Raw genomic sequence first — 22,849 nt, 5'->3', positions numbered from 1 at the left:
TTCAAATGACAGCCGGGATCCACCAATTTAACGTGCCTTACACGGTGGATCTCGTTATGATCGGGCGATCCGTGTGGAACTTAACCACGCGAGGAAATATATGACCTGAATTATAATCTAAAGTCCATACATGTCCAGCCTAACCTACTATGTAGATAATAATAGTGTAGTTTGCGGGAATAACCGGAGTACCGAGCTAGTTATAATTCTGCCTATTGTAAGAACTGTGAATGTAAATCATTTTGGAATACAAATTGATGGGGTAAAAGGAAGTAGTTAGAAGGAAAACCGCAAGAGATTCATTATTTATTTTATATTTTTATTTTAGCCTGAACTGTCCCACTGCTGAGCAAAGGCTTCCCCACTTCGTCTCCACACCTGTCGATCCTTTGATAACTCCCACCAATCAGGGGCCCGATTCTCCTAAGTTAATAATGTCAAAATCGAATAGAAATCGAATCGCAATATGATAGCAATAGCAGTTTTAACCATATCAGGCATTCTGCTACTAATAAAAGACCAATCGTATTCGATTGACATTTGATTGGTGTGCGATTGGTCTGCTATTTTGGTGATTTTGGTCAATACGGTAGTTTGCTGTACAATCATTTTGCAATCGCAAATCATTTGCAGACAAAATGATTCATTATTGAATGACAGAAAAGGATAAAAACGTTTATTTCAAAGAAAAAATAGCGGAATGCCACATACGTTTCAATCGTAATCGAGTCGGGATTGGATATCAGTCGAATCGAGTCGAACGTGAATCGTATGGCGCTTAAGTAAAATTAGGAGAATCGGGCCCCAGGGGAGATTCATAGTGCAAAATATTAATTTTATAAGTACTTTTGGTTTTATCCCGTCCCGTGGGAATTTGCGCACGCTTTTTGCATGAAACAGGAATAAACATTGATTCATACCTACCTACATACTAACTTTCGCGTAAGTATTAAAAAATTAGGTTAAGCAACGTATGGCGTGGTCGACACTTGAGAGGGATGACGAGGATGTTTTGACGAGTTCCTCCGTGTTTTGTGGGTCCCGGCTGTCATTTGAACATCTTTGGGAGAAGTTTATATAGGCAGTCGTTTGTTTTAAAACACTGGTAATCACCTGCGTCCTCTATTCTAACAGCCTGAAGCCGATCACATATGTAGTCAGAAAGTCACATGAAGTACATCATATGTAGTCACATGTGTAGTTCATATGTAGTTGAGAAAAGGCAACGCAGATAATGAATATTGCTGACCCCAACATGCACAAGTTACAAAAGGCTACGCAGTGGATGACAGATGATAAATTTATAGGATATGAGGCATCTAGAATAACACATGAGGAAGGAAGGAAAACCAACAACAGTGTAAGGGTGAATTACCTCTGTCTGACGTAGTTAACATCTGCGGATGCACAGTTAGACAACTTTCCTTTTTGATGACGTTAATGGGATTTTGGTTGACTCAGTAGATGTTGTCCTGGGTCAGTTGTTTTTTTGCGGTTACACGGATTTTTCTTGATAGTCATTTAGTTTTTGATTGATTAATAAAATAGGATAGTTCCGTAGGATCCTGAAAATATATCTGTACTAATATAATAAAGCGGAAGAGTTTGTTTGTTTGTTTGTTTGAACGCGCTAATCTCAGGAACTACTGGTCCGATTTGAAAAATTATTTCAGTGTTAGATAGCCCATTTATCGAGGAAGGCTATAGGCTACTATTTTTATCCGGGTTCGTGCAGAGGTTTCCACGGGATGCGGGTGAAACCGGTTTCAGAATCTAGTAACTAAATAAACTTCTATACCACGCTATTCCTTTCCAAGTTTTTACGTAAGTTAATTATTCATCGTCTTACAAACTATGAAAATGAACGCAATATTCCAAATGTTGATATTTCGGTACCAACCATAATCAAATTATCAGTTTTCTTGATTTATGTAATGTTCAACAGTATATAGTACAGTGTATAGTATGTTCCCAAAGACTTTTTTTGGTAAGAAATTATCAATTGGCTGCAGCGTGAGGGACAAACTAAAATCTACCATATTCTTTCTTAACCCACCAGCACCGCAGTAACTCTTTCTAGTCCCTGGTGGACTCCGCTAGGGTTTGCTGACACTTTTTGAGGAACGAGTACCTGTCTAACTTATCCATATATACAGAGAAATGTTAAGATGAGTATCTTTTTAACAGCTTAGCTAGGAGGGTAATTGTGTTAAGAAGTAGGCACGAATAGATTTGCCCATTGCGGCCATTGACCTGCACTTATAAAGCTCTTCATATAACAAACAGATAACAAAAGACAGTTGCCTACTTCTGTCTTTGTAGGTTTGTTCATGCCGGGAGAAGTCCCGAGCCTATACGGTAGCTACGTATGTGTGTCTGTAGGCAAGTTCTGGTAAAACCTGATTCATATCAGTACTTCTAGGTTTTCCTGTTTGCTATCTTGTGACAAATGTTCATTTAGATTTAGTATGATGGTTTCAACATAAATTATTGTCATCATTCTAGTTACTGGTTAGGGAAAGCACCTGAATAGATTAATTGTCGTTTATAATATTCTATTAAATTTATTTGTTGCTGGAATATTGGATACGAATGTAAGGCTAGTGGTTAAAGCATATGACTTGCAAGTATGAGAGGGTGTGTTCGATTCCAGGTCAGGTAAGTACCAATGCAACTTTTCTAGGACCTTTCTAAGTCTATCTTGGATACCAATGGCTGATAAAAAGGTGAAAGAAAACATCTCGAGGAAACCTGAACTATATAGTCTGAGATCCCCAACCCGCATTGAGCAAGCGTGGTGATTAATGCTCAATCCTTCTCTGTGTGAGAGGAGGCTGCAGCCCAGCAGTGGGACGATAGAAAACCTGATGATGATGAATGTGTTGGTCAAAAATGCTCAACCAACATGAATATGTGTTATTATTGTCAACCACAGTTTCACAATGATCTCAAGAACCACCATTAAGGTGTCCTATTCATATCACGTAGCATAAAGAATAGTTTATATATTTATTTATAGTTGGTTTCCCACACACGCCTGCCCTAACAGTCAGTGCGCATATTATGTTAATTTACTATAATATGGTAATGTAACGTGGTGTTCAATGACCACAAGGACTGTGTACTTGACCAAGGATGACTTTAAAATAATCACTAAACGTAAACCAAAGAGTCAATACCAAAAAGAAGTTGGTGGATTGTCTGAGATACGACATGAATAAGGAGGGAGTGAATGATAGTATGACGAGTGACGGGGAGGAATGGAAGCTGAAAACATATTGCGCCGTCAACAAATTACTTGATTTCCAAGGGCTATCGTGTTGCTCGAGCGTCAGACGCTCCATCTGGCACTATGGGGACCCCAAAATGACCAAGAAAATGGCCAGCCAGATACTGATGGGAGGAGTAGTGTATAGTGTATTACATACTAACCATCAAATAATTTCAAAACATTTTACATGGAGTTTTGGAGTTTCCTGCCGGTTCTTCACCATGAGACCAATTCCTTGGATCTGTGGTAGTTAGGACTATTTGAAAATATATTAAAATACTTTGATCAGGGCGGAAACCTAGGCTTCAGAAGGTTGTTGCACTGTTCAAACTCTTGCTCAGCAGTTGAACTTGTAAACATTTAGCTACACCAATCTGTCCCAATCAAGATTGAACTTAGTCCTTCAAAGATAAAGTTCAAAATCTATCAAAGAACATAGTCAATGAGCAATATGTCATATTAACGTGCAATTAACATCTACCTGATGACAGGGTTTGGCGCTAAATCTATAATTATTTTGCGGAACAATGACGTCATTGATGCTCGCTTGTTTTACGGGATTTACTGAGTATTATGGGTAAAACACAATGACATTTTTAACGAGAAAAACAAATCAGTGTTAGGCTCAAGTTCACTGATAATATAAACTTCCGTATTTCATAGAACAACTCTGAACTTTGAAAGCTGTACGAACAAATTCATAGTTAGTAGTTGTTTTAAGAAAAGTGGCGTTTATGTTGTAGGTAAACTTGGGCCTTATAACTTTTCTATGTAATTGAATGTGGCATAATTTCTATTAATGAAATCGTCAAATGACTCCTCCAGGTGTGGGTGCGGCGTGAGGGAGTGAGACTCTTAATGACTAAACCCCATAATATTCCTTCTTAGGCCCTTTATGTACCAGCGCCGCGCAAACAATCCCGCAGTCAAATGACATCTCCTACTGTAGTGGAAAATTAAGCCCCATGCATACTTCTACGTAAGAAGTTTAAAGAGTCGAGTCACAATGCCGGAATGCAAAAGTGAAGGCGCCGGGTTCTATTCCCGATACGATCAACTTGTAAGATGAATGCCCGAGCAAGGGTTCCGGGTTCGATTCCCTGTACGATCAACATTTATGTGATGAGCATGCTTTTATAATATGTACTTTTAAATATGTAAACATGTATGCAGGTAGTTTATCAGTTGTGTTAGCACCCATAACACAACCTAATAAAATCTTGGGTATAATCGACTGTTTGTGAAAGGTGTCCCGATTATATTCTATCCAGGGCCATTTTCGCACAATCCCACAGACTCACAATGTCTTGTCATCTTGACAGCTGTTCCCATGAGTGCGAAACCAACATGTCCTTATACGAGGCCAGTCCTGTCCCTATTTAATCCGTATTGTCTGATTAGCCTGTCCTTACTTGAGTCCGTTCCTATTGTGTGGACTCTCTCACAGCCTTGTCCGTGGTCGCCTTTGCTTGGTCAATGTTGCGCCAAAATTCGCGGAATCTATCGCTGAGAACAATTAATTAAGGCCAGATAATAAATCTATAGGAATCATTAAACATACTATGAAAAAATATAAAACTGAAGACCGTTTGTTTGAAGCTATTGAAATTATTTGAAAAATTCTACCACAGTTGGAAAGCTACACTCTTTCCGAGTAACGTAGGCTATATTTTATCCCAGTAAATGCAGTAGTTCCCACAGGATGCGGGTGAAACCGCGGGAAAATAACAAAGTTAAAGATTTTGTTTCTTTGAACGCTTTTATCTCTAGGAAATACTGATCCAATTTGAAAAATTATTAAAGTGTTAGATAGCCCATTTATCCAGTATTAAGGCAGGCTATAATCAAATTTTTATCCAAGTGCGCAAAGTAGTTCCCACGAGAAGCGTGGTAAAAAGCTAGCTTCCGTAATCTTCACACCTACCGCATTCTTATCAAACAAAATGTACCCTTGAGTTCGTCACATATGGTCGATGGCACTTGACCTTATCATAAGAGTAATTCACACAACGTCAGTATCATGACATTGGTTGAGAGCAAGGATAGTGGCAGTAAGAGATTACCATTCATCATCTGCCTCATCGAGCCTTTTTCCAGCTATGTTGGGGTCGGCTTCCAGTCTAACTGGATGCAGCTGAGTACCAGTGTGCCACAACGAGCGACTGCCTTATCTGATCTCCTTAACACAGTTACCCGGGCAACCCAATACCCCTTACAGCCAGTTTCTTCATCAAAAGTTAAAGCCAAAGTAAAAGTCAAAGTAATGTCTAAAGTAAAAGTAACGGTCAAATTCAATTTTTCTATTAGTTTTGCTGTCACTTTAGCCTTGAAAAAACGTATTTGACCGTTACTTTTACTTTAGACATTACTTTAACTTTTGATGAAGAAACTGGCCGTTAGTAAGAATGGTTCTCACTACCCAACCCGTTTATCATGCCTTCCGAAACACGGAAGAACTCGTCATGAGAAGATGGTCACCCATCCACAGATTGTTTCTTAACCTTATGATCATTCTAGATCGTGGCTTTGATTTAGCTACGGTTTCTCTGGCACATGACCTCACCATAAGAGTTATTCACACGAACCCTGAGCTTGGTAACTCAGAACTGTAGTGGTCTCATGACATTGAGTGAGAGCAAGGACAGTGGTAGTGTGAGGCAAGTGTGATTAACATTATGTAATGTTATTTCATTTGTAAGCTGAAGAAGTTTGCAGTGTACTCTTATTGTATTATGGCGGAAGAAAAATAGACGAAAAGAAATTCTCTAAATAGTTTTTATTTTAATCATTGTTTGTTGTGCCATTCAGCCATTCTTTTAGTTATACAGTCAATGATTTTTATTATTTATGTATTACTTGCTTTCGCCTGCGGTTTTACCCGCGTCCCGAGATAACTGCTTCCCGGGTGGTGAACAAAAACTACGTCCGGCTCCTTCTCCCGGGTCTAAGCTACCTTCCCTCTAATTTTCAGCTTAATCGGTCCAGCCGTACACACGTGATGGCGTGACCAAGGGTTATAGGATTCATTTTTATGTATAGAGATTATTTAATCACAGAATTTTTTACTTAAATAAGTGAAATATATTAATTATTTGACTTTTAAAACTTTAAGTATAAGTGCCTTTTATCACGCTTTTTTATATCTAAAGAATAACAATGACCTTAATTTTTAAAGCTTTACAATTCCATGAATATTCGAAACATTCTTAAAATAAGAACATCATAAATAAACATTACTCTTACATATTTTACTTACCTAATATAGCTTTTAACATGGCATAAGCACTTTTTCGTATGAAGCATAAGTTCTACCTTATTCAGGCAAATACATCAGCATTTATTTAGAACTAGCTTCTGCCAGTGGTTTCACCCGCATCCCGTGGGAACCTCTGCACGAACCCGGTTAAAAAGGATCCTTCCTCGATAAATGGGCTCTGTAACACTGCAAGAATTTTTAAATCGAACCAGTACATCCTGAACAAACACACAAATAAATTCTTCAGCGTTATATTAGTATAGATTAAACAAATTATTGTAAAGTTATGTATTATGTACAAATGATATTATTAATGAGCAGCTTATTATTTTTCATTACAGTGGCGCTACGCAACACTCCTAGAGCGTATCGTCTCGCTCTGCGCAGCTTCGCTCGGAGCGCTCAGTTCGCTCGGCACGCTCGCAGCAGTGGTGGCATACGGCGAGCTGACTGCGCTCTTCGTAAAACGACATACGGCTGCGCGGGCGGCGCCTGACGCGTATCTGTTGAGAGCGTTCGGTGGGGGACGGATTGTGTAAGTGGGATTCGCTTTTACCTCTTCATTTCAGATGTCACTTGTTTCTTTGTCATCAACAACCGTCCACAACTGATCGTAGGTTTCTCTCCATAAATGCAAACCATACTACCCTGGCTATTACTAACCATTCTTAGGCACCCCCATGGCCATTCAAAATTTACCTAATACAAAGTTTTGAAAGTCAAAAGATGAAGTTAAAATCATGGATAAAATAAGAGGCGGAAGTTCTAAGATGCCTAATCATATAATATAGTTTTTTTTTTACATCCCAAGAGCTGTAGTAGGAGCTAAGTTTTTTTCTGAAACAGGTGCAGCAAATTTTGACATGTCAATAATTTACTGAGTAAATTCTGAGTCCTAGAATACATACCAAACGTTGACAATAAAGTCTCGTCATAATAAAATGACCTGATCATCCATAACCACTACTGTTAATAATATCTCAACATTTCTCTCTCCAGCCCCGATGGTAACAGAACTCTACACATGGACGCGCTAGAAGAGGACAGCATAGCGTTCGCGTTAGCGAGCGTCACTATCATTGCACTGCATCTTACTGCTGCTGCTGCAGCCGTCGCGCTTGCGCAGTGGGCCGCTGCTAGAATGGTACGTCTAACTGTTATAGAATCTTTGTTCAGACATAGAACTCCTCCTGTAGATAATATTACCTTGAACCGCAGCCATTTGGAATGTAGTTATTTAGGTAAATTACTTTTATTCCTGTGAAAACGCTACATGAAACGACTACTTGTTCCCATTTACAAGAATTACGTATTTATCTAAAGCTTTCGACTCTCTTCACTACACGCAAACTAGAAATAACTCGAATTTAATTAGGACTGGAGTATGGTGTTAAAAGCCATTGTAATATCTATTACTTTCTTTATGACAATTAATTAAATAAGATTTTTATCTAGTAAAAATATAACGATCGTCACTATATTTCATGGAGTGCCCCAAGGCACTATCCTACGCCCACTGCTAATTTTAACAAATGTTCTCTGTTTCCAGGTGACACGGATGCGGCTGCAACTGCTGCGCTCAGTTATCAGTCAAGAGATTGCGTTCTTCGACACAAACACTACCATGAACTTCGCTACTACACTCACTGAGTAAGTTTTTGACTCTATTTATATTATTTTTAATTACATATTTTTCCTCTCATGTTTTTTTTCAGTTCAATAACTTAACAAATCTATTTAGTGACATGCAAGCAACGTCTGATAGGCTTAGCAATTATCAAAATCACCCTTCAACACTTGTTATCTGTAGTCTATAATATTACTATAGTAGTTGCATATTATAATCTCACGTCTATATATTGTCTGTTAAATAAAATTGGTCAGTTATTATTGCTATCAGTTGAGTCTGATAATTGCCAATTTTTAAGATCTGTAGCAGTAGGTCTTTGGAACTATAGTAATACATATTTTTGATCGTAAAGCTCAGAAAAAAAGTTTTTCAGTGTTAGGTAGCCCATTTATTGAGGCAGGCTAGTGGTTTCCATTGGAGGTGTGGCATCAGCTAATAACTAATATTAATCTTCGTCATCTTCTATTACAGAGACATGGAAAAGTTCAGCGGCGGTGTAGGCGAGCACGTAGCCATGACAGCAAACCTACTCGGCACTGTGGTTCTGGGCGCTGCGCTAGCACTCGCGTACGGCTGGGAGCTAACGCTGGCTGGCCTCTCTGTGGTGCCGCTGTCTCTGGCCATAGCTGCTGTTGTCGCTAAGGTCAGTTTTACGTACATAGACGCACAAAGACAGACTAGACGAATAAATACACAGAAAATAAAAATATTTAGAAAGAAAAGAAGGACTTAAATACTTAGAGACAGATAGCCTCACGTTGCACAGTCCCACAATCAGTTGCTACTAGTAACTTATTTGTTTGCCATTTCTGATAAAGGAATCTCTGGGCTAGATGCGGACTATGACATAGCTTGAGACTATGTTGAACTTTGCTTCCAGTGTAATCAGACGTGGCTGAGAACCTACAGTACTGTAGGCCTATGTTACTCGGAAAGAGTGTGTAGCTTTCCAACGGTGAAAGAATTTTTCAAACCAGTTTCGCAGCCACAACAGGTACAGAAAACACACACAAAAAATGTTTCTTCTTTATGATATTAGTATACATTATAAACACATACCTACATAGTTACGTACCGACCGCAGTTTGTGAAATTTTCTTTGGTGAATGCAACTATTGTCCTAGTCTACGCCATAGCCCAAATACTACAGGACAATGATACTACAGCTAGTCACGAGCCAGAACCCAAATTCAAACCTCTAGGACATTGGTCCTACAGGTTACATTGGTCCAACCTATATGTGTTGTTTACAGTATCAAACAAAATGCTCGAGTAAGGAGGTGACGGCGTACGGCACGGCTGGGAGGATCGTGGAGGAAGCACTCGCAGCTATACGTACTGTGAGGGCGTATGGTGCTGAGGAACAAGAGGTTGAGAGGTCAGTCATTAATATAAATATGTATATATTGTCTAGTGCGTGGGTTCGATTCCAGATTAACTTTTCTACGCAGCCCAGCTTCAGCAGTGGGACGATAAAAAGGCTGTAACAAGAACTTATATAATTGTGTTGACTCCTGTTGGCAATCCAAATAAATAAATATTATCCCACAGATACACATCCTCCCTCTCCTCTGCTGCCCACTTCGCGCGTCTCCGCGGCATATGGTCAGGCGCTGGTGCAGGCGCCGGCTGGCTGCTGACCTACGCTCTCAATGCTATAGTCTTCGCGTATGGTGCTCAGCTCTGCGTCAGGGATATGGATCTCCCTGTTGAGGATCAGGAGTATCACCCTGGAATTATGGTCACTGTGAGTATTCATTTGTTCTATTTAATTGCTGACCTAACCAGTCCAACCAAGGGGTATTGGGTTGCCCGGGTAACTGGGTTGAGGAGGTCAGATAGGCAGTCGCTCCTTGTGGCACACTGGTACTCAGCTGCATCCGGTTAGACTGGAAGCCGACCCCAACACAGTTGGGAAAAGGCTCGGGAGATGATGATGAATTGCTGATCTACAAATCAACACATGGAGCGACTGCTTATCTGACGTCCTCAACGCAGTTACCCGGTCACTCCGATATATATCTGATATGCTCTGAAAGAAGACCGATTGTCAGACTTTCTGGCTTCTGAGCAGCCGTAACAACTACAAAAAATGTTCAAATGTCAGTTTTGACCCATAAATATTGCGTACCTTCTGAATCACGAAGGAACTCGTCATTACAAGATGGTTACCCATCCACCAAGCGCCTGCGCTAGGTGTTGCTTAATCTTACTATCTAAAGACTTGTGCGGTTGTTACTTAGCCAAGAGCTATTTCAAATAATCAAACTACATCTTAACTACATCTTAACTCCATATTCTATTTTCAGATCCTCTTCCTAACCTTCATGTGCGCCCAGAACGTTGCCATGTGCCACCCTCACCTCGAGATGTTCAGCTCAGCCCGAGGCGCCGCTCGCTCCATCTACCGGCTCTTGAGGAGGAAGACTGCTATAGACGCCATGGCTGGTCAGGGCATCAGACCTCGGACCTTCAGGGGAGATATTACCTTTGAGAATTTGTACTTTAATTACCCGTCGAGGCCTGATGTTAAGGTTTGTTGTTTTCTTTATTTGTAGATATTTAGTTTTGTAAGAATATTTGCTAAGTACCTATGTAAAGTGATACTGGTAAGTAATACATATGATTTGCATTTGTGTTCGTGCCCTATGAGCTAGTTCTATTGCAGATGGACTACTCTTTGGTCATAAACGCATATACCAGCTCCGTTGAGTCGTGGGTAAAAAATGCATTGGATCCCCATTTGATCCATAAACGATCTAAAGTAGATTTTTAAAACCCCAATATTTAGGACTGGACCATGACGAGAGGAGAAAAGGGGGGTACAAAATACTCAAACTACAAATAAATGTTTTGAAATTAAACTGTTTATACACGCTACATAAGCACTAGCCTTAGTAAAAATAATGTTCACATTAATTTTATATGTGAGGTACTTGCATTATGTATCTTCTTGTAGTGTCTTAAGTACCTACATCATTAATACACAACAGAAATAATGTTCAAAATAGTTGATGGTAATTCTTCGTCATCACATGACTTCTATGTAACACACAGCCATTGTTTAACATCTTTCTATCACAATTAAACATACTTTCATCATCACCACCCTCACAGGTCCTCCGCGGCCTCTCCCTCCGCGTCCACGCAGGCGAAACAGTAGCTCTAGTAGGAGGCTCCGGCTGCGGCAAGTCCACGTTACTGCAGCTGCTGCAGCGCCTATACGAGCCTGATAGCGGTCAAGTCACAGTGGACGGACACCCGCTGAAAGCGCTTGATTTGCATCATTTTAGGACTAGTATTGGTAAGTTGGAATTGATGTGTAAGTTTGATGAGACTGAATACAGATGTGGGAGCTGAATACAGATAAGGTGACATGAATCTCGTCTACGTCTAACCTCACCCACGGACGAGTAGTACTTTTTGTTCATGTACCTATTGAGGCCATTTGCCCGAAAAAATGTTCTCATGGTGCTTGTTGTCCCCAAGAAAAATCCAAGTGGTTGGCTATCTTCTGGCAGTTAGGTTAAACCATGCAAGCATACACAATAAATAATTATGTAATGAGAGTAAGTTTACCACGATTTTTATGTTGGAAAGACTGCTCACTTGACAGCCAACGAATGCTTACTCTATCTTAGCTAACAGCTAACGCATCACAACGGTCACGATGACGTAATGTCTCGATAAAATCATAGTCTTTCAGCATAGAGTAGACTATACAAGTCAGTTTTATCCTCATTAACTCATTCACCAGCAGCAGAGTCGTTTAATATTATTTGCTCTTGTCATTGTAATATTTTCCAAACTGTCAAAACCTATTCTATTCTTATTACGATGTACATTATATTCTCTACATCCAGGTGTGGTAGGCCAAGAACCAGTTCTCTTCACGGGCACCATCCGCGAGAACATCGCGTTCGGCCTGAGTGACGTCACGGACGAAGACGTCATCGCGGCTGCCACCACTGCCCATGCTCACCAGTTCATCACCAAGCTTGCTAATGTAAGTAAAGAAAGTCTTATAAACTTTGGGCTGAATATTGACTTTAGAAGTGTCTAATATTAGGTATTGAAAAATGGCCATGTAACGGTACGGCCACGGCTGTTCTCATATAAGGGGATCTGTCAGGTGCGCAGGACATATTATAGTGCACGCACATTTGTTTGGACACAGGTGCACTCAAAGTCAAAATCATTTATTAAAATAGGCTAATACGATTAGCACTTTTTAACGTCAAAATTTTACAAGAATGACAGCACCCCCAAAACGCCTCCCTTTCACCACTTCCTAGTGTTATGGCTGGAAAGAAGAAGCGGTGAAGAACAAACTTCCCAGCAACACAGCTGTGTATACAATTTAATTATTATTAATTTATTTTACAATTATACAATTCAATTTTATCAATTATTAATTGAAAACACCGAAAAATACATAATAAAATAAAGCACTTTTGTTCCACTTCAGAGCTGCCATCTGCGTTTATCTGTGAAATAATAATTAACATTATAATATGCCTTTTTAACAAGAATTTCTTTGATTTTGTTTTTAAAAGAACTGTCCATTAATTCCAACAGATGAACCGGAATTCGGTTATAAATGCGTACACAAAGCCCCACAAATGAACCGTGCACCTTATGTAGACGATAATTAGGTGCGGTTAACTTATGTTTATTTCTAGTATTAAAATGATGTACGTCGCTGTTTTTACTATATGAATCTAGGTTTTGCCTTACGTATATTATTTGGCATAAATGTATTGAGACGCCACAGTCAGAATACCAATATCCTTAAACCTTTCCCTAAGGGAGACTCTAGCATATGAAGTATATGAAGTAGTTACATTAGCATATGAAGTATATAGCATATGAAGTAGTTACATTTGTTAAGAGCAACCCAAAATTATTTAGTCGCCTTGCTGATATAAGTAGTCGTACTCGCAGAGACAATGACAAACTGTGCATTGTGCCATGCAACACTGCACTGATGCATAAGAGCATATTCTACCTAGCGCCTGTTTTATATAACAAAATACCTAAATGTATAAAGGAGCTACCATTAAATAAATTTAAATTTAAATTAAAAGAGTTCCTGATTACGAAATGTTTTTATACAGTTAATGAATACCTTAATGATGCCTAACATTGTGACATTTCGCTTTGATATTAGCTACCTACATAATATACCTGCCTAGTTAAGTAAAAAAAAATTGTACGCCAATTACAGGCAAAACATGTATGGCTCTAACCTACCTAATTTTAACACCTCATGTTTAACAATACCTATGTTTTGTAAACATATACCCATGTTTTAACAAAATAAATTATCTTTTATCTTTATCTTATCTTTTAGCACCAAGTTTGTATATAGCACGGACAGTGCGCTTCTGTAGTACGAAAACATTCTCGATATCGGCAGCATTGCCCCACATAAGAATTCCGTAGGACATGATGCAGTGAAAATAGCTAAAGTACACTAAACGCGCCGTGGCTACACTCACTATTCCTTCACTCTCATAGCGCGATGGAAGGACATAAGGCGATGCAGTAATATCAATCATCATCATCTGCCTAATCTTTTCCCAACTATATTGGGGTCGGCTTTCAGTCTCCTCGGACACAGCTGATTACTAGTGTGCCACATGTAGTGACTGGCTATCTGACCTCCTCAACCCAGTTACTTGGGCAACACAGCATGAATTCGTTACTCAGCAACTTAATCCTGGATCTATGCTCGTTGTTGGCAGAATCATCTTATTTGTGTCTAACCTCGAACCCTACTTTCATTCATCAGGGTTACGACACAATGCTGACGTCAGGAGGCACTCAGTTGTCAGGCGGACAGAAGCAGCGTCTAGCGATCGCTCGCGCAGTGTTGCGCAAACCTGCCATACTGCTGCTTGACGAGCCCACCTCCGCGCTCGACCCGGCGGCTGAGAGACAGGTAGACCCTCAAGAGAAGCTTTTTGGAGGAAACTATCAAATGACCTCTTCCGCTGTAGGTGCAGCGTGAAGGAGCGTCAGACTCTTACTGACTCAATCCCACCATGTTCCTTCTCAAGCCCTTTATGTACCAGGGTCGCGGTAACCCTTTCGAACAATGTCGCAGCTCCGATAGGCTTTGCCCCTGGTGGGCCCCGCTGGGATTTGCTGACTCTCTTTGAGAGACAGGAAAACCCTCAGTATTAGACTCGTTATATAGATTAGATGATGTTTCATCACAGGTACAAGTAACACTAGACTCTTGTAGTCTCTCACCGACTGTCCATTATACAGAACGCAATAGAATTTAAATAAACTAATGTTCTCTCACAGGTACAAGCAGCACTAGACTCAGCGAGCGCGGGCCGCACTACACTAGTAGTCTCCCACCGACTGTCCACTATAGTGAACGCGACCCGCATCGTGTGTGTAGAGCAAGGCGCGGTACTGGAGCAAGGGTCACACAGGGAGCTGATGGAGAAGAAGGGCATGTATTGGCGGCTGACGCAGGATGATTTGACTAATAAGTGAGGATGTTACTAGAATTTCATGTATTTATCTATTTGTTATAACTAATGCTCATACGTATACGAAGTGTCGATATTCATCCGATATTCCAAATCCAGTTTTCGAGTCTGAATTGGAAATTGCAAAGGCCGAGTGCATAATATACATTTAGATAGTGGAATATATAAAAGAGTATATAGGGTACATAAGAGAGTTCATACCGGGGAGTAGATAACGGAGTACGTAGTATTATTACATAAACGAATAAATGGGGGAAGTACAAAAGGAAGGGCAAAGTTAGTAAATTAAGGCATATATCAGGAAGTATATAAGGGGGTATATATGTAGAATTCATAAGGAATTACATTGTGGGAAAGTCCATGAGGGAGTACATAGGGGACTTACATAAAACACTGATGACCAAGTTGAGAGTCCGAAAGATCATCAAAAATCGAGGCATACTTTGTAGTGTCAACATCAATCACCAACTAAACATTCCTTGTTGAACTTGCAGGAGTATAGCAGCCACATTATCTTCAGAGCCTGAACTAGACGACGATGACGTCACGGCTGCTGATGATGTTCAGCACTTCAAGAGATGCATTAGTCGACAGTCTACACGGGGTGAGTGGTGCTAAAGATAGTAGAACAGACAGACATAGAAATCCCTTTGTGGGTTGTATGAACTTTCACAAAGCAGCCTGAAGCCTGGAAGTTGGTGATTGGTACACTCGTGCATCGAAGAGCACGTAAATGTCCTTTCTGAAAGTCATTTTCATATCTTCTTGATGATGGAAATATAAACATTTCTGTGATCAACCTTTTATCATTCTGCTAGGCATAGGTCTTCTCTCACACAGAGAAGGATTGAGCGTTAATCACCTCAAACTTCAAACTCCAGGTTTCCTCAAGACGTTTTACTTCACTATAGAAAGAGCATAAAAACTTTTAAAAAGTTACATCGACGCTTACCTGACCTGGTTTGAAAAAAAATTGAACTCATACTTGATAGGCTGGTGTACTAATCTGCACTAAGGTGCAGTAGGCCACGACTGTTATATCATCATCTTCATGTATTCTTTCAACACTATCTGCTACATTCTTGTTACAGATTCATATCGCTTCACTCGCAGCAGTATTCGCATGAGCACCGTGTCATCTGCTCACGTTCCGCACGCCGCCGCCGACGCGCTCAACCATATCGTTAGTATCTTACTCTTTATTTTTATTAATTACTTACTCTTTATGTTTACCTACATGTTTCAAGCTTTATTATTACCTAGATGTTTTAAGTTGTCCTTGCTTCTGTTGGGTTATATCTGTACTCAAGATTGTTTCTTCAATATTTGTTTCTTGTCTTTTACTTCTATATTTGTGTGTTTCTTCGTCTTGCGAGTGAATAACACGGATAGCCATTTGGCATTACATTGCAGAATATATTTTAACATATAATACAGACCTGCTGAAACTTTTCAAACATTGTTTACTTTCAAATTGTCAGTCTTCACTTTCAAATATTTATAAAAGGGTCGCGATCACATTGTCAGATGTCTCGTCATCTCTTTATAATATTCTTCTGCTCGCTTCCACGTTCTTACTCCAAATCCTACTTCTACTCTTTCCCAGGAGCACGTAGAGGAGGAACTCGAGCAATCAGAAGAAGAGGAACCATCAGTATCAAGCTGGTCACTGCTGCAGCTCAACGGTCCGGAATGGAGACTGCTGGCGGGCGGTGCCCTGGCCTCGCTGTTAGTGGGAGCTGCCATGCCTGCCTTCGCGTTGTTATTTGCTGAATTATATGCTGTAAGTCTTTATGTGCCTAGCTTTTTCGAAACAATGTTGGGGTCGGCTTCTAGTCTAATGGGATGCAACTGAGAGTAAATGTGCCACACTGTTTATCTGACCTCCTCAACCCAGTTACCTGGACAACCCATTGGCAAGACTGGTTGTCAGACTTTCTGGCTCTTAACTACCCGTAACGTCTACCAAATACCTACGTTATATGTTGTTCATATACATCGCTTTGCAGATATCCTCAGTGCAAGACGTATTAAGCGGATTATTTAAATTCTCAAGATTTTACACAACAACTCAACAACATTGGGTTTTTTTTTTCTAAGTTTTGTTATTCAAAGTAGGTAGTAGTTGGTAAGAAGAAGTGGTGGAACAACCTTCCCAGCACACACAATTCTGTCTATATGGTTTGAAGAACCGGTAATAATATAATGTCTCTTCTTCCCAGATGTTCGGGCTCTCAGACAAGGCAGTAATTCTCTCACAATCACAACGCTACGCGCTACTCTTCGCCGGGGTAGCGGCGGCATGCGGGCTGGTCACCTTCCTGCAGTCGTGGCTCTTCAACCTCGCTGGCTCCAGGCTCACTGACAGGCTCAGGAAGCTTACGTTCCAGAACTTTCTTATGCAGGTATGGATGAGGTATTTTAACGGCCTTTTCCAATATTCTATTTAGCTGTTGATTAGCTTACATTTATATGTATATGAAAACTAGGCTAATAAAAAGCCCTTTGAAAGACCAACCAGACTAAGGATATGAGAAATCGGAATATATGAGTAAATAGATAATATATGGGAAATAATATATGAGTCTTGAAGAAAGAACTTTAATATCTAACGAAAGTCATAGTAAATGAAAAGATTAACTTACCCAAATTCCTACTTAGCAACCATCAACCGTAATACTAGTAACATTAGGGATTATTTATAACGTATTTGTTATCACAGGAACAAGGCTGGTTCGACCTGACGCAGAACTCAGTGGGCGCTCTGTGCGCGCGACTCGCCACCGACTGCGCCGCCGTACAGGGTGCTACAGGTAACTACACTTATTCATACTTAGCTAAGGTTTTTGACACTGATTACATACCTATTCTAAGTATACTGAAGATATAATCATTATAAAATCGGGTCAAGTATAAATGTCTTCTATTATTTTTTTCATCTTTTAGTATATCCAAGGTTGAAACCAATTTAATTTTGCAAGTGAGCTAACTTTCAAGGTAGGAGTTCTTCAAGGAAGTGTTTTAGGACTGTTTCTTTCTTTTATGTGATAAATTATCAAATGACTCCTCTCGCTACTGTTTAATATAATGTAGAATTGTTCCTTTTGGAATCCGTTTACATACTTTCTTAATTCGTTTGTATTCTGTAAATTGACATATTCTGAAAACTCCATTACCAGTGTTTTACGGTATATTACCTTTCATATTATATTTATTTATCTTATTTATCTTCTTTTTAGGTACTCGTCTCGGCACGGTGCTACAAGGCGCCAGCACGATGGTGCTGGGCGTGGGGCTGGCGATGTTCTACTCTTGGAAGATGACTCTTGTTAGTCTACTGTCTGTGCCCTGTGTAAGTATTGTCGCCTGTTGCTACCTGTAGGAACTTGTACAGGATCGGAGTTGATATTCGCATATTTTTTTATGAATAAACATACTTGTTAAAACTGTATCAAAAAAATAACTATGGAGTTTCTAGCCCGTTCTCATTTATGTAAATTTATGTGTAAAACAGAACATATAGTTCATAATTTCATATTTTATCATGATTTTCCTCGCAGGTGATGGGCGGCATCTACCTAGAGGGCTACGTGAACAAGCGAGCATCTCACCTGGAGCGCGGCGCGCTGGAGCTGGCCGCGCGCCTGGCGAGCGAAGCTGTCCTGCACGTGCGCACCGTGCATTCGCTCGGTACGTACACAGGACGAGCATTCATGTGTTTTTTTAACGACGTCAGAAATCATCAAATGACCCCTCCCGCTGTGGGTTAGCAGCAGTGAGAGAGTGTCAGACTCTTACTGACTAAAAACCTTCGTGTTCCGTCGTAGGCCTTTTATGTATGGGCCGCGGTAACTTGCGCGAACCCGCAACCCCGGAAGCATTCATGTCTGACATGTCTTAAGCGATTGCAAGAATACCACAAAAATTGGTATTAAATGTCCGTTATGTTTATTTACTTTATTTATTTCATCATCATCACCATCAAGCCTTTTTATTGTCCCTCTCACGCAAAAAAGGATTGAGCGTTAATCACCACGTACGCTTAATGCGGGTTGCTTATTTCAGATTTTATAGTCCAGGTTTCCTCTAGAAGTTTCCTTTCACCTTTGAACAGTTATTGGTTATTTATTTCATCATCATCCTCCTGTCCTTTTCCCAAGTTTATTTGTGGTCGACGCAGCATGTTTTCTTCTTCCATACTCTTCTGTCTGTCATCATCGCACAAGCAACATTCTTTCTTATCATCTTATTCCCCTGCCCTGTTCTCTATTTTATTTGGGGTTGGCGCAATATGTCATCCTCTTCCATTTTCCCCTGTCACTCGTCATACTGACACTCACTCCCTTCCTGTTCATGTCATCTTTCAGGCAATCCATCCATCTTTTCTTAGGTCTTCAGTAGTGTAGAATTGGGGTTCCTGGATCAAAAAAATCCAGGAACCCCAATTCCACACATGAATTATACCTACTAGACTACCTATCAATCAATCTAACCTGATCTGATATCTGGTGTGTGTGAGGGTGTGTGTGTGTGTGTGTGTGTGTAATTCTGATCTTATCTGTTTCTGGAGCTTAATATTTAGCAGGTGTTTAATGAAATACGTTGGGTCTTATTTTTACGATATCTTTATTTAAATTAACAGTATCGAGAAACAATTACAAAATCCACACCCGAACAAATATCAACTCTTGTTCGTGTGGGAATCGAACCCACGACACTCGGTTTAGATGGATAAAGAACGTGTTATATTGCACTCAGTTGTGACCGGGGGTCTTAACCATTAAGCCAAACGTGTCGTCGAATATGTAACAAAATAGCGAATTGCTTCATGCACTTTGTTTACAATAATGAGACATGTATTGTATGACATCATTCATTAGATGCTCTTCCATATATAGTTTTCATTGCAACATGAAAGATTTCTCCCTAACACAATTATTTACGATGTTTTGACACTTATTGACATATTCTCCCCCTTTCACAGCGTTCAAATAAAAACACTGTGGAAAATTTATAGCATGCTGCATCCAAGGATCATCATAAATTTCCCAATCTTCTATAACACCTCCGCATGAAAAACATGCTGCTTTATCATATGGATTATTTCCGTAATAAAAGAATCCCGCATCAGCCATTTCCATCACTAATCTTTTCCTTGAGTTACTCGTCCCCCAATAATAATTAAAGGATAATTCACGTATTTTGTATGTATTATACATATCATATCGAGGTTTATATTCAGTTTGAAACATATTTTATTTATTTAGTACTAGTTCTTGATGCTAATAATTATAAACGAAGAATGACACTGCTTTAATGCTGCAAGCAATTTATAAACGTGATTGTATAGGATTGGGAGAGATAGTAAACATATTATAAAAAAATGAAACAAGTTTTTTTTATTGCATAAAAAATTTATTATCATGGCACCATTTATTTAAACACAATATATTTTTTAAAGCACATACAGAGTTATGATAAATACAATTATACAAATCTTCAGAATGTTTATATTGATCATATAAATGTACTAAACTAGAACAACCCTTATCTTCTAAATTAAATATATTACTATTACTATTTTCTAAAATATGCTTTAACCATAAAACTTTTTCTGAACCTTTAACATAAACACATTTATCTCTTAATATATCGAAAACCAAAGTCTGGTAATAGGAATAAGGTACAAATCCTTCACTCCAATATATCTTTTTGTTACGTTGAATCCAAAGAACTGTCTTCTTTTCAGAGTCCGTTAAATTTTTAAATGGAAATGGCGGCTTAACTAAAAACACTTGTAATTGTTTGTTACACAAGATAGCGATTTCTTTTAATATAAATTCATTTGCTTCTGTTCTAAATCCCTGAATATCAACAACAGCAATCATGATAACCTGCGCACTATGTTGCTGAGAGGTTTGTATTCCACAAGTCGATCGTTTATAATTAAACAATACGCAGTTGTTTTATCTGGTATTGGTGTGGAACATTCCACTTCTAACCGCACGTCCACTGGACCGGTTTTTAAACTATCGTTTTGTCTTGAGCAATCCAAGATGAAAAGGGGGGCCTTTTCTTTAAAATCTGTTAGATCTAGCAATGGGTCTACAGGACTGTTGTAGTACGACTGACGAAATTTCACATACATATCATATAATATACTGTACTTGTTCTCAGAAAACTTTAAACTCAAAGGTTCGTAGGGATAATATTGCGAATTCAAAAAGAGTGTTACGTTGGTCACTTCACAATGATCGAATAGTGAACTGTCTTTAGTCCTATTATTTCTCCTATTAGTTTGCAAGCAAAATATAACATATCTAGGCTTTTCCAATTGTGAAGCTGTTTTAACTGACCAAGAATGCTTTGTAGTTTTAGGTAGCAAGGGATACTCATATAAATCCCAATTTCTAAAAGCCATCTGAATAGGTCTATCTCTTTCTAAATGTTTTAAAAGCGTTAGTCGTTCTCGATCTGACACTTTTATATGTGGCACCCTCCACTGAACTCTTTGTATATCTATTTGAAAATTAACAACATCATCAGTAAGGATAACACTATTTAAGTTAGAGTTACTTCTACTCAAAATAAGTTCATGTTTACAATTTATCACAATTTTATTGTAATCTTCTGCAAACCCTAAAACCTTATTCAATGGTATCACAGCACTAAAATGTCCATCACTTTGAAATCCTGCTAATTTCCAACCCCATAAAGCCGCAACTTTATTTTCTGCTTCATTTAATGAAATGTATGATTTTATTGTTGACGTAATTCCCGAATTTTTAATACGGTCTATTTCGATACCATTCATTTCGTATCTGATGTCTTGAAACAAAGACATAACAGGGTTATTAGTGAACGTAACAGTTTTCTTGATCGGATTCCCATCTTTACCGAACAGCCTTGTCTGTCCTTCGATGTAAATTGAACTGGCTGATGGTAGCACGTATATGTCTTGCTGATGTATGGGGATTCTGATTTCATCGTTTTCTCTAAAGCTGTTATTGTAGGGATTGTATGTATGGATTTCATAACTTTCAATCGAACTGTCGAAATGCGGTAATTCAGTTATCTGTAGCATATTCATACTTTAAACCCAAGGGCTTTAAGAAAGTCTTTATTTGCTTTAGTCAGTTTCTTAATTTTTGTATTACGTCCTTGCACCTTAGCGGTCGCAGAAGAAATAAACTTATTTATTTTCATTCCAGTGTTTTTATAATATACTATCATTTTGATTTTCTTAAGTGCAGACGTAACTGAATATATTCTTCTTTGAAGTTAATACAGTGACCAAATTGATCAACAATCTTAACAGATATGGATGAAATTATATTTTTGTTCACTGGAAAGTAAATAACGTTTTGTGGTATCTCTATATAATCATGACTTAGCGAAGTATCTGATACAAATTCATGAATAAAATGTGTTGGTAATCCGTTGCAGTATGAACCGTACACAAGATCACATTCAATTTTGATCACAGACAGAGTGCTAGTTTTAATCGGAATATCTGGTCTTGAATTCAATACTGAAAAGTATAGTAAACCGCACTCGTATTGATCAGATAAATGAAGAGGTGGTTGAAAATACGAGACCAGTTCTGATGTATTTCCAGAGATGGTAACCGTAGTAGACATGCTTATATACTGGACTGTTATGAAAGATCCCGTTTATTTTATTGCTTTGTTGACCAAAAATTGTTTAAGAAGTGTATACAAAGATGCCCGCAATTAAAGGGATGGTCACGTTGTATATTTTCATAATTGTAGTTCACTTTAGAACCCACATATTTTATAAATTCCTTTGGCGGCTTAAGATTTCCGTAACTATCAAAATACTCAATGTAATCGTCGTATTTTGCATAGGCTACCCAATGAGAGCCAGAGTTTTTAGAGCTATCTAAATTAATAACACCACATTCTTTTTTGAAGGGGTATTTAGGGAGCTCATCTCTCATAAAGACACCTCTAAAATATGGGATGCTATTTCCATACTTTAAAATGTCCAAGTTAGTTAAAGCGCGATTGGGTAGCCGAAGTCTTAGTTTTTTTCTTTTGATATGAATATTCCAAACCCATCTTTATGTGGCTTAAGGTGTAGCCCTTTTCCTATGCAAAGAGCCTCCATTTTTTCATTATGTCTCTTTGACTCAGCTAACAGTTTTTTAGCCATCTTGAATT

The 22,849-nt window shown here is 38.9% G+C and overlaps 1 protein-coding gene across 1 annotated transcript in view; it reads left to right on the top strand.

Annotated features, from left to right (window-relative positions):
• LOC124643606 (multidrug resistance protein homolog 49-like) overlaps positions 1-22,849 on the top strand; it is an 82,147-nt gene that overhangs the window by 33,879 nt on the left and 25,419 nt on the right. Inside the window, exons 2-19 of the mRNA XM_047182610.1 lie at positions 6,869-7,062; positions 7,527-7,671; positions 8,077-8,177; positions 8,629-8,800; positions 9,411-9,535; positions 9,709-9,904; positions 10,467-10,691; positions 11,275-11,461; positions 12,021-12,163; positions 13,952-14,101; positions 14,473-14,666; positions 15,161-15,270; positions 15,758-15,849; positions 16,273-16,449; positions 16,889-17,071; positions 17,389-17,479; positions 17,906-18,018; positions 18,227-18,356. Coding sequence (XP_047038566.1) covers positions 6,869-7,062; positions 7,527-7,671; positions 8,077-8,177; positions 8,629-8,800; positions 9,411-9,535; positions 9,709-9,904; positions 10,467-10,691; positions 11,275-11,461; positions 12,021-12,163; positions 13,952-14,101; positions 14,473-14,666; positions 15,161-15,270; positions 15,758-15,849; positions 16,273-16,449; positions 16,889-17,071; positions 17,389-17,479; positions 17,906-18,018; positions 18,227-18,356 — 2,728 coding nt within the window. The remainder of the gene's footprint in view (positions 1-6,868; positions 7,063-7,526; positions 7,672-8,076; positions 8,178-8,628; positions 8,801-9,410; positions 9,536-9,708; positions 9,905-10,466; positions 10,692-11,274; positions 11,462-12,020; positions 12,164-13,951; positions 14,102-14,472; positions 14,667-15,160; positions 15,271-15,757; positions 15,850-16,272; positions 16,450-16,888; positions 17,072-17,388; positions 17,480-17,905; positions 18,019-18,226; positions 18,357-22,849) is intronic.

The sequence above is a fragment of the Helicoverpa zea genome, chromosome 28, assembly GCF_022581195.2.
Source record: "Helicoverpa zea isolate HzStark_Cry1AcR chromosome 28, ilHelZeax1.1, whole genome shotgun sequence".
NCBI lineage: Eukaryota > Metazoa > Arthropoda > Insecta > Lepidoptera > Noctuidae > Helicoverpa > Helicoverpa zea.
The sequence above is the reverse complement of the archived record's forward strand: the minus strand, read 5'-3'. Positions and strand labels throughout refer to the sequence as shown.